The sequence below is a fragment of the Bos indicus genome, chromosome 10 (genome assembly GCF_029378745.1).
Source record: "Bos indicus isolate NIAB-ARS_2022 breed Sahiwal x Tharparkar chromosome 10, NIAB-ARS_B.indTharparkar_mat_pri_1.0, whole genome shotgun sequence".
NCBI lineage: Eukaryota > Metazoa > Chordata > Mammalia > Artiodactyla > Bovidae > Bos > Bos indicus.
Window position 1 is genome coordinate 19,761,912 of NC_091769.1, and position 12,448 is coordinate 19,774,359.

The 12,448-nt window shown below is 42.9% G+C and overlaps 1 protein-coding gene across 9 annotated transcripts in view; it reads left to right on the forward strand.

The window, feature by feature from the left end:
- The first annotated feature begins 1,455 nt into the window (after window positions 1–1,455).
- Window positions 1,456–12,448, forward strand: part of NEO1 (neogenin 1) — a 241,560-nt gene continuing 230,567 nt past the window's right edge. For 3 of the 9 annotated variants that reach the window (XM_070797045.1, XM_070797046.1, XM_070797049.1), the window contains exon 1: window positions 1,460–1,839. In XM_070797045.1, coding sequence (XP_070653146.1) covers window positions 1,713–1,839 — 127 coding nt within the window. In that variant the 5' untranslated portion in view covers window positions 1,460–1,712. Of the gene's footprint in view, window positions 1,840–12,448 lie in introns of all 9 variants that reach the window. The other 6 variants (XM_070797044.1, XM_070797051.1, XM_070797052.1 and 3 more) reach the window with 5 other exon arrangements.

The window sequence follows — 12,448 nt, forward strand, 5'->3', positions numbered from 1 at the left end:
TGTTAGCTCTTTTAAGAGTCAATTGTTTCGAAGGGTTTCTGATTCCACTGTTTTGATGATTTGAGAGGTTTTACGAGGATTCTGAGCTTATCCCTCCCAATGTTACCACAAACCTTACACCGCTTTCTGTCACTTCAGAATAAAAGAACTGAAGAAAGTAATTACGAGATGGCACAGAGGGCTACGGAAGTCAGAGAACTAGCCATCTACTTGTGGAAAGCAACACATTTTGATTACTGAGTATACAGTATACAGAATAATTGTTAACTCATATTAACAATCAAACATGACTCTCCAAGTGCATAACCACACAACATGGTTTTTTCTCAAAATATTTTCCATGGGTGCAACCTGTACGATTTTCAGTATTCTCAGCAGCCGTGTAAGGACAAACTGCTTTCTCCTAAGTTTGGGTGGCCTGGTTCTACCTCACGATTACTAAGTGGTTTACAATCACAACCTCCAGCTCCCGGTTCACCAGCGAAGAGATGTGATTTCCTGGTACGAAAACGCGAGGTGGCCCGCAAACGCAGAGGTAAAAGGTCTCAGTTACAGCCCGCGGATCGGCCCAAAGCGGGTCATGGGGTTCCGCCCAGGCCCCCGCACCGGCTGGTGGAGCGGACACCGGCACCTTTGTTTGCGCTCCGCTTCCCTGGACCCCGGCCGAGAGCCGCGGGTGGGGGCGCGGGCCCCGCGGACCTGGCACTGTCCCGGGGAAGCTCGCGGCGAGGGCGGCCCGGCCGGGAAGCTGGAGGTCAGCGGCGGCGCGGTGGGCCCCCTCCCACGGGAGCCGCGCCAGGTCCCAGCAAGAGCCGGGCGGGATCGCTATTGTTTTTGGCTGGCACATAAATCCCCGCGCCGACCCTCTGCGCACCCAGGTTTCCTCCCGGAGGCCATTTGGTTTCCTCTGAGGCCCTATATAGAGGCACCGGGCCCAGGCTGAAAGAGGTGCGCACCCGCTCCGGCCTCCCGGACAAGCCCGGGCTCGGAGCGCCTCTCATCCTCTGGTCTCCGCAGCCAGAGGCGTCTGGGGGAGGTGAGGCGGGCGGCGAGGAGAGAAGGGGTGTGTTTCTCCCGGGTGCGAGGAGGCCAAGAGGAGGAGGAGGAGGAGGATCCGCTTCTCCGGGGTTTCCCTGACGCCAGCAGCAGCTCTCGGCGCGCGCTCCCCGCGCCCGTCCGCGGCTCCGGGGAGAAGGGGGAGGGGAATGGGTCCGTCGCCGCGGCCGCGAGGCGGCAGCCGGGATTGCAGCGGGGGCGGGCCGCGCGCGGAGCCGAGAGGGTACGGGCGAGAGAGACGCGCGCCTGCGCGTGCGCGGGGGTGCGCGCCCGGGGTCCCCGCCCCCCAACCCCCACCCCTGCCGCCCGCGGTCTCCGCCCCCCTCGCGCTGGTGTGTGTGGAGCCGGAGTCGGCGGCGGGTGGCGGCGCCTGGAACCTAGAGACGGACCCAGCCCCCCCGCCCCCCAGCCCCGGAATGTACTGACTCCCCCCTCTCCGCTCTCCTCCCCTCTCCGCCTCCCTGCAGGAGGGAGGCGCCCCCGAGTCTCCCCTCCCGCGAGAGGGGCCGCGCGGGCCGGGCCGGGTCGGGCTGGAGCAGCGGCGGCGGCCGCCGCGGGAGCCAAGCCTGCAGCGAGGGACCGGCTGAGGCGCGCGGGAGGGAAGGAGGCGAGGGCTCCGCGGTGCTGCCGCCGCCGCTGCCGCTTGCCGGGAAGAGATGGCGGCGGAGCCGGGAGCCTGGCGACTCCTCAGCACTTCCTTCTGGCTCTGCTGCCTGCTGCTGCTCGGGCGCCGGGCGCCTGGCGTCGCGGCCGCCAGGAGCGGCTCCCCGCCGCAGTCCTCAGGTAAGCGGCGGCCGCGGGGCGCCGACCCGGGAGGCTCGGGGTGGGGGCGGGGGCGCGGTACCGGCACCGGCGGCGGCTGCGGTGTTTTTGTTTAGGATCCAGGAGGAAACGTGCAGGAACTTCTCTGTCTCGTCTCGGGTTGCGGAGGAGAAAGGGGATCGCGCAGGGTGGAGAGTGAAGTGGGCAGGCTGGGGCGCCGCCAGGAGAGAGGCGGCGGTGGGGGCGCATCGGGGGCTCCTGGGTCTAGTTGTGCGCTTTGTACCCGGAGGCAGGTTCACCCCTCGCCTCCCTCCCCTCCCCCAAGGCTCATCCCACTTGTAAGAGTGGGACATTCTTGTGCTCACACAAGCACCAGTAGAGGCCACTACACACCTCATTAAATAAACAATCGTATGGCCAATTCATTAATTTCAGGAAAGGGGGGGCCTGAACTCGGCATTCCCTGGCCAGGGATTTCCCAGCTGAAGTCCCAGGGAAGCGCTGGTTGATCTCCAGGGACTCCTCGTGCGGGATTTGTAGCCCCGAGGCAGCGGAAGAGCGAGGCTGTCCGAGGGACACGACTGACCCTCCGTAACTGGTGGTGTTGACTTAACGATGAGAGCGCCTTGGAGAACAGCTCCAAGTGATTATATCTGTTAGTGTTTCCGTTATGAAAATACCTCGTCTTTCCTGGGGATTACAACAATATTTATAGCCTGTTATCGGGCTGTTAACCTAGGGAATTGTCTAAGTATCGGATGTTAAGTACTTGCACGTTGTTTTCAAGTGGCAATATTTAAATATATTTATCCACAAAAGCTATTTTCAGGCTTTGTAGATCATAGATTATTGAAATCACCTGCATTCCTATTTATTTAAGGGGACCAATGAACAAAACGCCAAACTGCCCCTAAGGACCTTACTGTATAATTGAGGAGCGGGACACACTCACCAGAAGGGCAAATTAGCATGCATGTAATCTGTTTCAATTGTTTGACCAAGGCGGTGTATCATAAAACGACAACTTTCACCTAGTTACATGAGATCTGAAATTTTTATATTTGAAAGTCATTTTATCAGGCACAGTGGCAGCTTCTATTCAACTAAACTATTATTTTTCCCTGGTTTATATTTAAAATCACACTGCAATGTAACTTGTCTGATAAAAGCTTTCTTTTTTGATTTCCTCAGAGTATATGTAACACATAGGTTTCACCAGTGTTAAAAAGTTTTAAACCCAAAGTACTATCAAATCAGCTACATAAACAATCGGTTTTTAGTATCAAGCTTACACTTGTACATTCAACCTGGAATACACATGTTGGTCCTGAAACGTAAGTACCTGATCCACCCCTTTCTATTCTTGTGGATAAGCAAGAAAAATATAGCTATCATAGAAGACTTATTTAATTTTACATGTAAAATTTTATATATAGTTCATCATGTTTGTGGTAGGTAATTGGTGGAGTTTCTGTTTAAAATTTTGTCAGTAATTTTGTAAGTAAAGTGCTAGTAATTTTAGATTAATAAAAACAAGAAGTCTCTTAGGAAGTCATGGCAACTATTTCACCATTAATTCATTTGATGGACTTTTATTTTGTGCTGTTAAGAGGTGAGAAGTATGACTGAAACGTGCACTTTGCCTTCATGGGGTTTGCAGTCCTGTGTAGGAAAGACAGCCATTTAAATACTAATTATATAGTAATTAAGTTGTTCTGATAAGCACTACTGAGAAGACTAGGTTTTGAGAAAGCTTAGACTGCAGGGACCTAACCTAGACTGGGTGTCAGCATGTCAGCAGTGAGATCTGAGTAGGAGCAGAGGTGGGGAGATGCACAGATAATTAGTGGGATAGTTGGGTCTAAAGCGTGAATCTTCTGATTCTCTGCAGAGTGCTTTCCACAATCCATCCAGCCTCACTGCAAAAGGAAAAGGAGTAACTGCAGCTAGGAAGGGTTGGTCAGTTCAGTCGCAGGCTGCAAAGACATTAAGGGAATTGAAAAGGGAGTCAGCAGTGACTGAACAAGCTGTTTCAGTAAATCATATGTCTTTTGTCAGTGGCTTAAATTTTTTATTTCCATTAAGGGGTAGACTTAGACACCTTTCTGTAGGGAACTATAGCAAATAGGTGGTGGGATATGGAGATACTTGATAGTAAAAGAACAATAGAGTGTGGGGCTGCAGGATAAATGGGGTGTTTTTCCAACATTGGGTAGACAAGAGGTGGTAGAGGAAAGAGGGGAGGACTGGGGAGAGAAAATGGTCAGCAGTGGAAGAGGGTTGGAAGTGATTCGGTACACGGTCTTCGGGAAGGAAGGAGAAGCAGATTACTGAAAAGATGTGCAGGGACCAAGAGAAAGAGGACAGGACAGAGCTGCCTGTGCAGTGCGTGTCTTCTCTGATGAGAGTGATGAGGAATGGTGCACAGGTGGAATTAGGGTGCCAGGATGGAGACTGGTCGGAAAACAACGTGAGAGCTCATTTGAAATCTGAAGTTCCAGTTTCAAGAGACTCGATCAGCTGTCTGCACTTTCAGTGGCAACTTTTTGTATCCCAAGAGCAGAATTAGTGAGAAGTTTTAATCCAGTATTGATTACTTCTGAGTTACATGAAACGTAGAAATTGTTTTTTTTAAGCTTTTATTAAAATAATCAAATATTCAATTTTCTGATCAAATTGCAGAAGAATATTTGATAAAATGTCATAATGATGCTGAGGCTAGCCTTGACCTAGACTTCAGAGGTGTACTATAGAGGCCATGTAGCTATACTTCTCATTTAAGGAAAGACTCCTCTTGTTAACGTCCTGCGTAGGTGACTGTCAGCCTGAGTCATTAATTTGGTGATGTGATTCATTACCTCACAAGGTAGTCTGTTGCCGTTTCAAATAACTTCTGTTAGTTATTTAAACTAACAGAGCATAAACTTTGTTTTATGCAGTACATTTAACTTTAATTTTCACCCTCCCCACCCTTCTTGAATTTTTTTCTCTTCTGTTGCCATTTTTTTGGTGTCACCCTATCTCTTGATTCATCTGGTACTCCTGTAATCAGTTCTTCGTTTGTTTTCAGGTTTTTCTTTCATCTTCTCATTACATATTGGTGTCTAAGTTCGATCTTATTCTGTACATTTTACTTGTCTTCAGTTGCTGATTTAAGCTAATGACTCTCCTGGTCCCCTCTTCATGTATCACTCTCTAGCTTCACTGAAGAGGTACCGTACGTTACACAAGACCAAAGGTGAACTTATCTTTGCTCCTCTTCTCTCATCCCCTCTCCCCAGACAGTAACAACCCAATTTCTGGTCTGGGACTCTTACACTGATTGATTGATTACATGTACTTGTCTTCCTTTGTTACCTGCCTTGGACATCACTGTTCATTACTCAACGAAGTTGAGATTTAGAAGTCACCCTGGACTCTTGCTGCTCCCTCTTTCCCCTAGCCAGTCTGTGTGTGCGTTCTCAGTCGTATCTAACTCTTTGCCAGCCCATGGACTGTGGCCTGCCAGGCTCCTCTGTCTATGGAATTCTCCAGGCAAGATGGGTTGCTGGAATGGGTTGCCATTTCCTCCTACAGGGGATCTTCCCAACCCAGGGACTGAACACTAGTCTCCTGTGTCTCTTGCATTGGCAGGCGGATTCTTTACCACTGTGCCCCTGGGAAGCAACCCCAACTATAGCCAATAGTTCTTGATTTTTACCTCCTAAATATTTCTTGAATCATCACCACCTCACCGAGAGTAACAACAGTGGCTCTGTAATTAATCTCTTTATCTCCACAGTTAGCCTCTAGAAATCTGTCGTCCTGCCCAAATGAGCTTTCTTGTATGGTTTTCTGAGCGTGCCACTCTGCTACTTATAGTCTCATAGTAGTGTTCCATAGCTTGCATGTTAAAGTATCAACTTCTCGGCATGGAAATGGTGAGGCATTTGTGACTTTTACCACAGGCTCCCGCACTCCCAGTTTAAAGCCTCATTTCTTCTAACGTGTACCTGGTGGTCCACCTCTCCAGGTTAACTTCAGGCCTCCAGGCCTTTGTTCATGCTGTTCTTTCTTCCTGGTAATGCCACTTCCCATCTTATCTACTTTTGAAACTCATACTCATTTGTTCAGTGAATTTTTCTCTACTCTCCTGTACCCCCAAAGAGACTTAGAGTCACTTTCTGTGTCCCCATAGCTCTTTGAGTCCTTTTCATGTAGTGTTACTTATTTCTTATCTTCTCTACTAGTCTGAACCTCTTGAGGGTTTGGATTTTCTTACCTGGTATAAAACAAGCATCTGGCACAGAATTGATTACCATTAATTGTTTATTTATTGAATACTGAATCTCTTTTATTTTTAACTCCTGGGCCTTATAGCACAAATCTGATTCCTTTCTATGATGGTCCTTCACATGTCTGATGACAAAAATTTTGTGTGTGGGTATGTGTTGCTTTCTCTTTCTTCTTTCTAAATTAATCGTCCTAATTCCTTCAGCCACTCTTCATATTACTTAGTTTTTCACCTTTTGTGAGTTTGGTCATCTTTTTCTGGATATGCTGCAGTTTTAGTGTTTAGTAGTTTACTCATCTTTGGAAAGATCAGTGATCATACTAATTGATCTGTAAACAGAAGCTAATGCCCTGCTTTGCCTGCATAATAGAATGAAGGATAAGAGGGTTTGTAGATTTGCAGGGTGAGTGCTCAAAGGAGATTAGAAATGTGACTGCTTTTAGTAAACCATATGAAAATTAATATGTGAATGGTGAAAAAAGACTTACCATATAGAGGCTGAGAATTTGAACATGACTCATCTGTTGGGGGCTATAGGCAGGCAAGAATAATACCTTGCTTATCTGAGTTGTCAGAAGAATACGGTGTCTTGATAAAATTGCTGATAAACTGCTAAGTACAGTGTCTGTGTAGAAAGAATGGTTTTAATGCTTTTTATGAACTTAAAAGCGTAGTATAATTCTATTAAATTTTTTGAAAGTGTAGTTTTTTTTCCAGCATTGATAATTGTTGGTTTCTTTATTACTTCTTGCTAATATAAAATATAGGGATAATATTAATCTCATTATGTGGAAGCTCTGTTTATCTATTTAGTAGTCTTTCTTGCCAGACCCTTCATTTTTTTTTTTACTGACTTGTGTGTGATTGGGAGATGTTTACCAGGCAATTGGTGGTGTTTTGACTTCTGGGTAAAATTACATCAACAATAAGAAAGTAGTCAGGGGAAATGACTATAGTTAAGATCTTATCGATCAGAGAGCTAATGAGGTGAGAAAAAAATCTTATGTTTATGACTTTTTCAAAATTGACTTTTATCATGGGACACAAGCAGTGAAAGATGATATTAAAATATAGCCCCAATTTTGGGATTTGTTCAGAATCAAATGAGTTTTTTGACTGAAAATTTTTGGAAATAGAGACAAAACATTTCATATAGACCCCCTGGTATAATTTTGGTATTTTTCTTTCTAGTCACTGTCTATATGGCACATAATTTTTATGTTGTAATAGTGGTATATGTACAACCTTTTATGTACATTATGCCATTTTTCTTTGTTGCCACACTATCTTTAAATCAATTAAAAATTTTAAAAATGCTTAAATACATGTTTGTTTGAAGGAAAAGAAAAAGTACCTAAAGTAAATCTTCCACCAACAAATTCCTTTTTTTAACCCATAAATAACCACTTCTAATACTTTTCCTTCTGTATTTATATATGTGTATGGTTTTATTTTTTACACATAAGCAAGATCATGCTGCTGCTGCTGCTGCTAAGTCACTTCAGTCGTGTCCAACTCTGTGCGACCCTATAGACGGCAGCCCACCAAGCTCCCCCGTCCCTGGGATTCTCCAGGCAAGAACACTGGAGTGGGTTGCCATTTCCTTCTCCAATGCATGAAAGTGAAAAGTGAAAGTGAAGTCGCTCAGTCGTGTCCGACTCCTAGCGACCCCATGGACTGCAGCCCACCAGGCCCCTCTGTCCATGGGATTTTCCGGGCAAGAGTACTGGAGTGGGGTGCCATTGCCCACTCCAGTACATGCTACTTACTGTTTTTCAATTTGTTTTTGGTTAACAGTGTGTTGGCAATCTTTTCATGCCACTACCTACAGATTTTCCTATAATATTTAAAATGTCTGTATAATATTCCAGTGAATCAGTTCAATATTAATAGTGGCCAATAAAAGTACTATTTATTGAGTACTCACTGAGCTATAAGTGCTGTGCCGTGCTCTAATACATGTGTTAAATCCAGTATACAACCTGGTGAGGAAGATTGTAGTATCTCCCCATTCTATAGTTAAGGTAACTGAGTCTGAAATATTAAGTGAATTGTCATAGGACTCACAGCTGTCATGTGGAAAAGTTGGCATTCAGATCCAGTTCTTTACAGGTCCAAAGACTGATCAGTATACTGATCTTTAGTATACTGCATAGTGCTGCTAATGATTATTCTCCTTTTATGGATGTTGATGTTGTTTTCAATATTTTGCTCTAATAGAAAATGCTGTAATGAACATACAGTCTTTCTCTCTATATTTTGGATTCCCTCATATGGGATTATTGGTGAAAAGGTAATTTTTGTGTGTATGTGGGAATCAGGGTTCCATTACTTTTGAAAGAGTAATGAGATCATTAAGAATAATATCATTGACCTGTACTTTTATGATTCTTCAAGACATTTTCATCTTTAATTGTGAACTTAAGGCCAATATTTTAAAATGCAGGTCCCATAGCTTCTCTGTTTCGACTCAAAACTGAAGAGATTAATTAATTACTTAATTAATAAGTAATTTCAAAGGTCACTTCTATCTCCAAGTTTCTATAACTCTGAAGTCTATAAAACTAAGTGGTAGGTTTACCTCAGCTAAATGATTTCTATTCTGTTCATGTGTTTGAGCACTGATCAGTTCTGTTCTTTGATTCAAGAATTACCTTTTGTCATTCTTGAAAGCCCAAGTTACTGTACATCTTTTTTTCCCCCTAATGTGAAGTTGGATATGATTGGGAGAATCTTTTAAGTTGCCTGTTAATGGTCATATATGATTTTACTTCATGTGTGTAAAGATAACTTTAGGGCTGATTTCAAGAAATAAAGTTTCAATGTTAAGCAATTGTAACATGTTTTAAGTTGCAGTATTACTTGAAATATTAGATAATTTTAGGCTTATAAGGGATGTAAACTAAACTGGCAAGGTTACTGATGTAGCTGAAAGGATCAGATTTTGATTCTCCCTTTGACTTGCTTTTGTAAAGAAAGGGGAGAGAGAGAGGTAGTGGTTTTTATGTCTTATTTCACTAAAATCAGTACTTGGGTTCTTTTTAAGGAGTTACCAGTTGGACAGTTGGAGATGCACATTGTGTCTTTGCTTTTCCTATTAAAAAGAATCATGAGAAACAACCTCTTTTTTTGAAAAAAACATTTTATTGAAGTATAGTTGATTTACAATGCTGTTATTAAAAAGTGATTCATTTATATATATATACTTTTTCATATTCTTTTCCATTATAGTTTATTATAGGATATTGAATACAAATCCCTGTGCTATAGAGTAGGACCTGTTCATCCATTTCATGTATGATATGATAAGTCACTTCAGTCGTGCCCGACTCTGTGTGACCCCATAGACGTCCCTGGGATTCTCGTCCCTGGGATTCTCTAGGCAAGAATACTGGAATCGGTTGCCATTTCCTTCTCCAGTGCATGCGTGCTAAGTCGCTTCAGTCATGTCCGACTCTGTGCGACCCTATGGACAGCAGCCCACCAGACTCCTCTGTCCACGGGATTCTCCAGGCAAGAATACTGGAGTGGGTTGCCATTTCCTATGTATAGTAGCTTGTTAATCCCCAACTCCTAGTTTATCCTTCCCCATCCCCTTACCCCTTTGATAACAACCATAGTTTGTTTTCTATGTCTGTCGGTCTGTTTCTGTTTTGTAAATAGTTTCATTTGTGTCATATTTAAATTCTGCATGTAAGTGACGTATATGCTATTTGTCTTTCTGATTGACTACACTTAGTATGATAATCTCTAGGTCCATTCATGTTGTTGCTGCTGCTAAGTCGCTTCAGTCGTACCGACTCTGTGCGAGCCCATAGACGGCAGCCCATCAGGCTCCGCCGTCCCTGGGGTTCTCCAGGCAAGAACACTGAAGTGGGCTGCCATTTCCTTCTCCAATGCATGAAAGTGAAAAGTGAAAGTGAAGTCGCTCAGTCATGTCTGACTCAGCGACCCCATGGACTGCAGCCTACCAGGCTCCTCCGTCCATGGGATTTTCCAGGCAAGAGTACTGGAGCGGGTTGCCATTGCCTTCTCCACCTGTTGTTGCAAATGACATTAAAAAATAACTTCCTTTAAACTCGTTTTATGGCAGGAATTTTTCAATTTAATTTTGTAGTCAGTTGGGTAGTTGTTGTATAGCCAAAACTAAAAATCGAGGTAGTTTTGACTAGTTGCAAACATGTTATCTTGGAGGTATAATTATGCCAAAGCCATGCACTGTAGAGTTACTAAGATTCATTGGACATGTTTTCTATCCTTAGGAAACCTTGGTCTAATAGCAGAGATAATAACTTAATTTGGAGAGAGAAGGTATAATTACTGCTGTAGGTGGAAAAACAAATTCTGGAATTATTGTGTTTCTATTAATCAAAATAATACTACTGCTTTTCTCATAGTTTTGGTTCGGTGTGTTTAGAGTAGTCCCAACTTAGTTTTAACAAGTCAGTAGACTAGAACTCTCAAAGGGAGTTATTTTTCATGTCCTCTGGGTGAAATGATTACTGGAATGTTTGAATACATGAGAATGCTAATAACGGAACCATCTAGGGGTACAGCTACTTCCATGTCTTCGGGAAATCCGGAGATTGATCGTACAGGTTTTCAGGATTTATTTATTACTGGTCAGTAATAGCCAATAAAGCTTACAGAGGAGCCCTAAGCAGAGTGAATTTTTAAAATGATAACCGCATGGAAGCTGAATACAGAATATTTGTTTTTCAGCTGCAAAGTGAGTGAGTAAAAAAATTACCAAGATACATCTTTATGTTAAGGTCTAATTAAGATGATAACACTATCTTATACAAATTCAGGGAATACAATAACAAATTACAAGTTTTATTCATAATTTTTTATTCGTAGCATGACTTTTCATGTAAAAACTAAAATTTGAGGATCTTTTTGGTTAATTCTTGAAAGCTTTTGGTTTGAAGGATGTTGTTAGTTGTTTCAAAGTTACACAGTGTTGTATATCCAGGAGATTGTGTGTATTGTGGTGATTAGTGAAGTGAAAGTGAAAGTCGCTCAGTCGTGTCTGACTCTAGGCCAGAATACTGGAATGGGTAGCCTTTCCCTTCTCCAGGAGATCTTCCCAACCCAGGATTGAACCCAGGTCTCCCGTACTGCAGGTGGATTGGTTACCAGCTGAGCCTCAAGGGAAACCCGCTTTATTAATAACACCCCAACTACACAGAAGTCAACTGTCTTGAACCCTCACTTCCAAAACACAGCTGAAGACTAGAGGATAAAAGAAATAATCAAAATCTGTATATCAAAGTAAATAAGTTTCTCAGAGTCCCTGAAGTCTTTGTTTAGAGCCTGTTTATCTTTAATTCACATGTAGTTCTAACAAACTATGTTATCTGATTTCTGAGTCCATGGTTGATCAGAACTGGTTGGAAGACTTATTTTGGAAACGACCTTTAACAACAGCAATTGGTCACCTTTGTAACGAAGAAGATGTAAAATAAGTATAAGAACACAAAGATGTTCTCTTAAACAGAAGCGGTTGTCTCAGCCAGATTGAGGAGTTTCTTTTCCTTTCCATCACTGCTAATGGATATTTCCTGCCCTTGGCCATTTATTTCTTTTGCCCCTCGTTCTATAGATACAGTCACTGTCTGGGAAGAAATATCTTCCCTCAGAAATCTCTGGAGTCCCATCTCATTTCAGAGTATTAGCATGAGTCCAGGTCGGCTCTGGAGGTGGGAGAAAAGGAAATGTGAATAGAAAGGGAGGTGAGGTGACAGGGCAGGGTTCCTTCTCTGCTGGTCCCTGCCCCTCAAGCTGTAGAATTTCTCTATTAGCAACATTTTAAACCCTGATGGCTCAAATATTCATATGAATTTAAATTTGGGGAGTGACATTAATTGTTGATTTGATTTTAAGAAAATAAAAAATATTTTAAAAATTTCAAACAATATGTAAAATACAGTGAGATCATACATTTCAACCCACTCCCCAGAGATAATCACTTTTAATAGTTATGGACTTTCTGTTTTATGTATACAATAAATCTTTAAAATATATAATATATACATATACAAGTGGGATTGTGCTGTGCGTTCTGTTTTCCAGCTTGTTTTGGGACATCTTTCCATTGTGAGTACATATAATTTATCACAGCTATTTTGATAGTCACATGGTATTTTATAGATATATCATAATTTATTTAACCAATTCCATTTAATGTTCTCAAATTATTTATTGCAGTCATATGCAGGGAACCCACTTTAACAAATGTCTTTGTGCACATGTCCGAATATACTATAGAACAAGTTTGTAAATGTTGGAATTGTAGGATAAAACTGCGTGTGTTAAAATTTTTGCTATTTCCAAGTTTTTCAAAACGCTGATTTT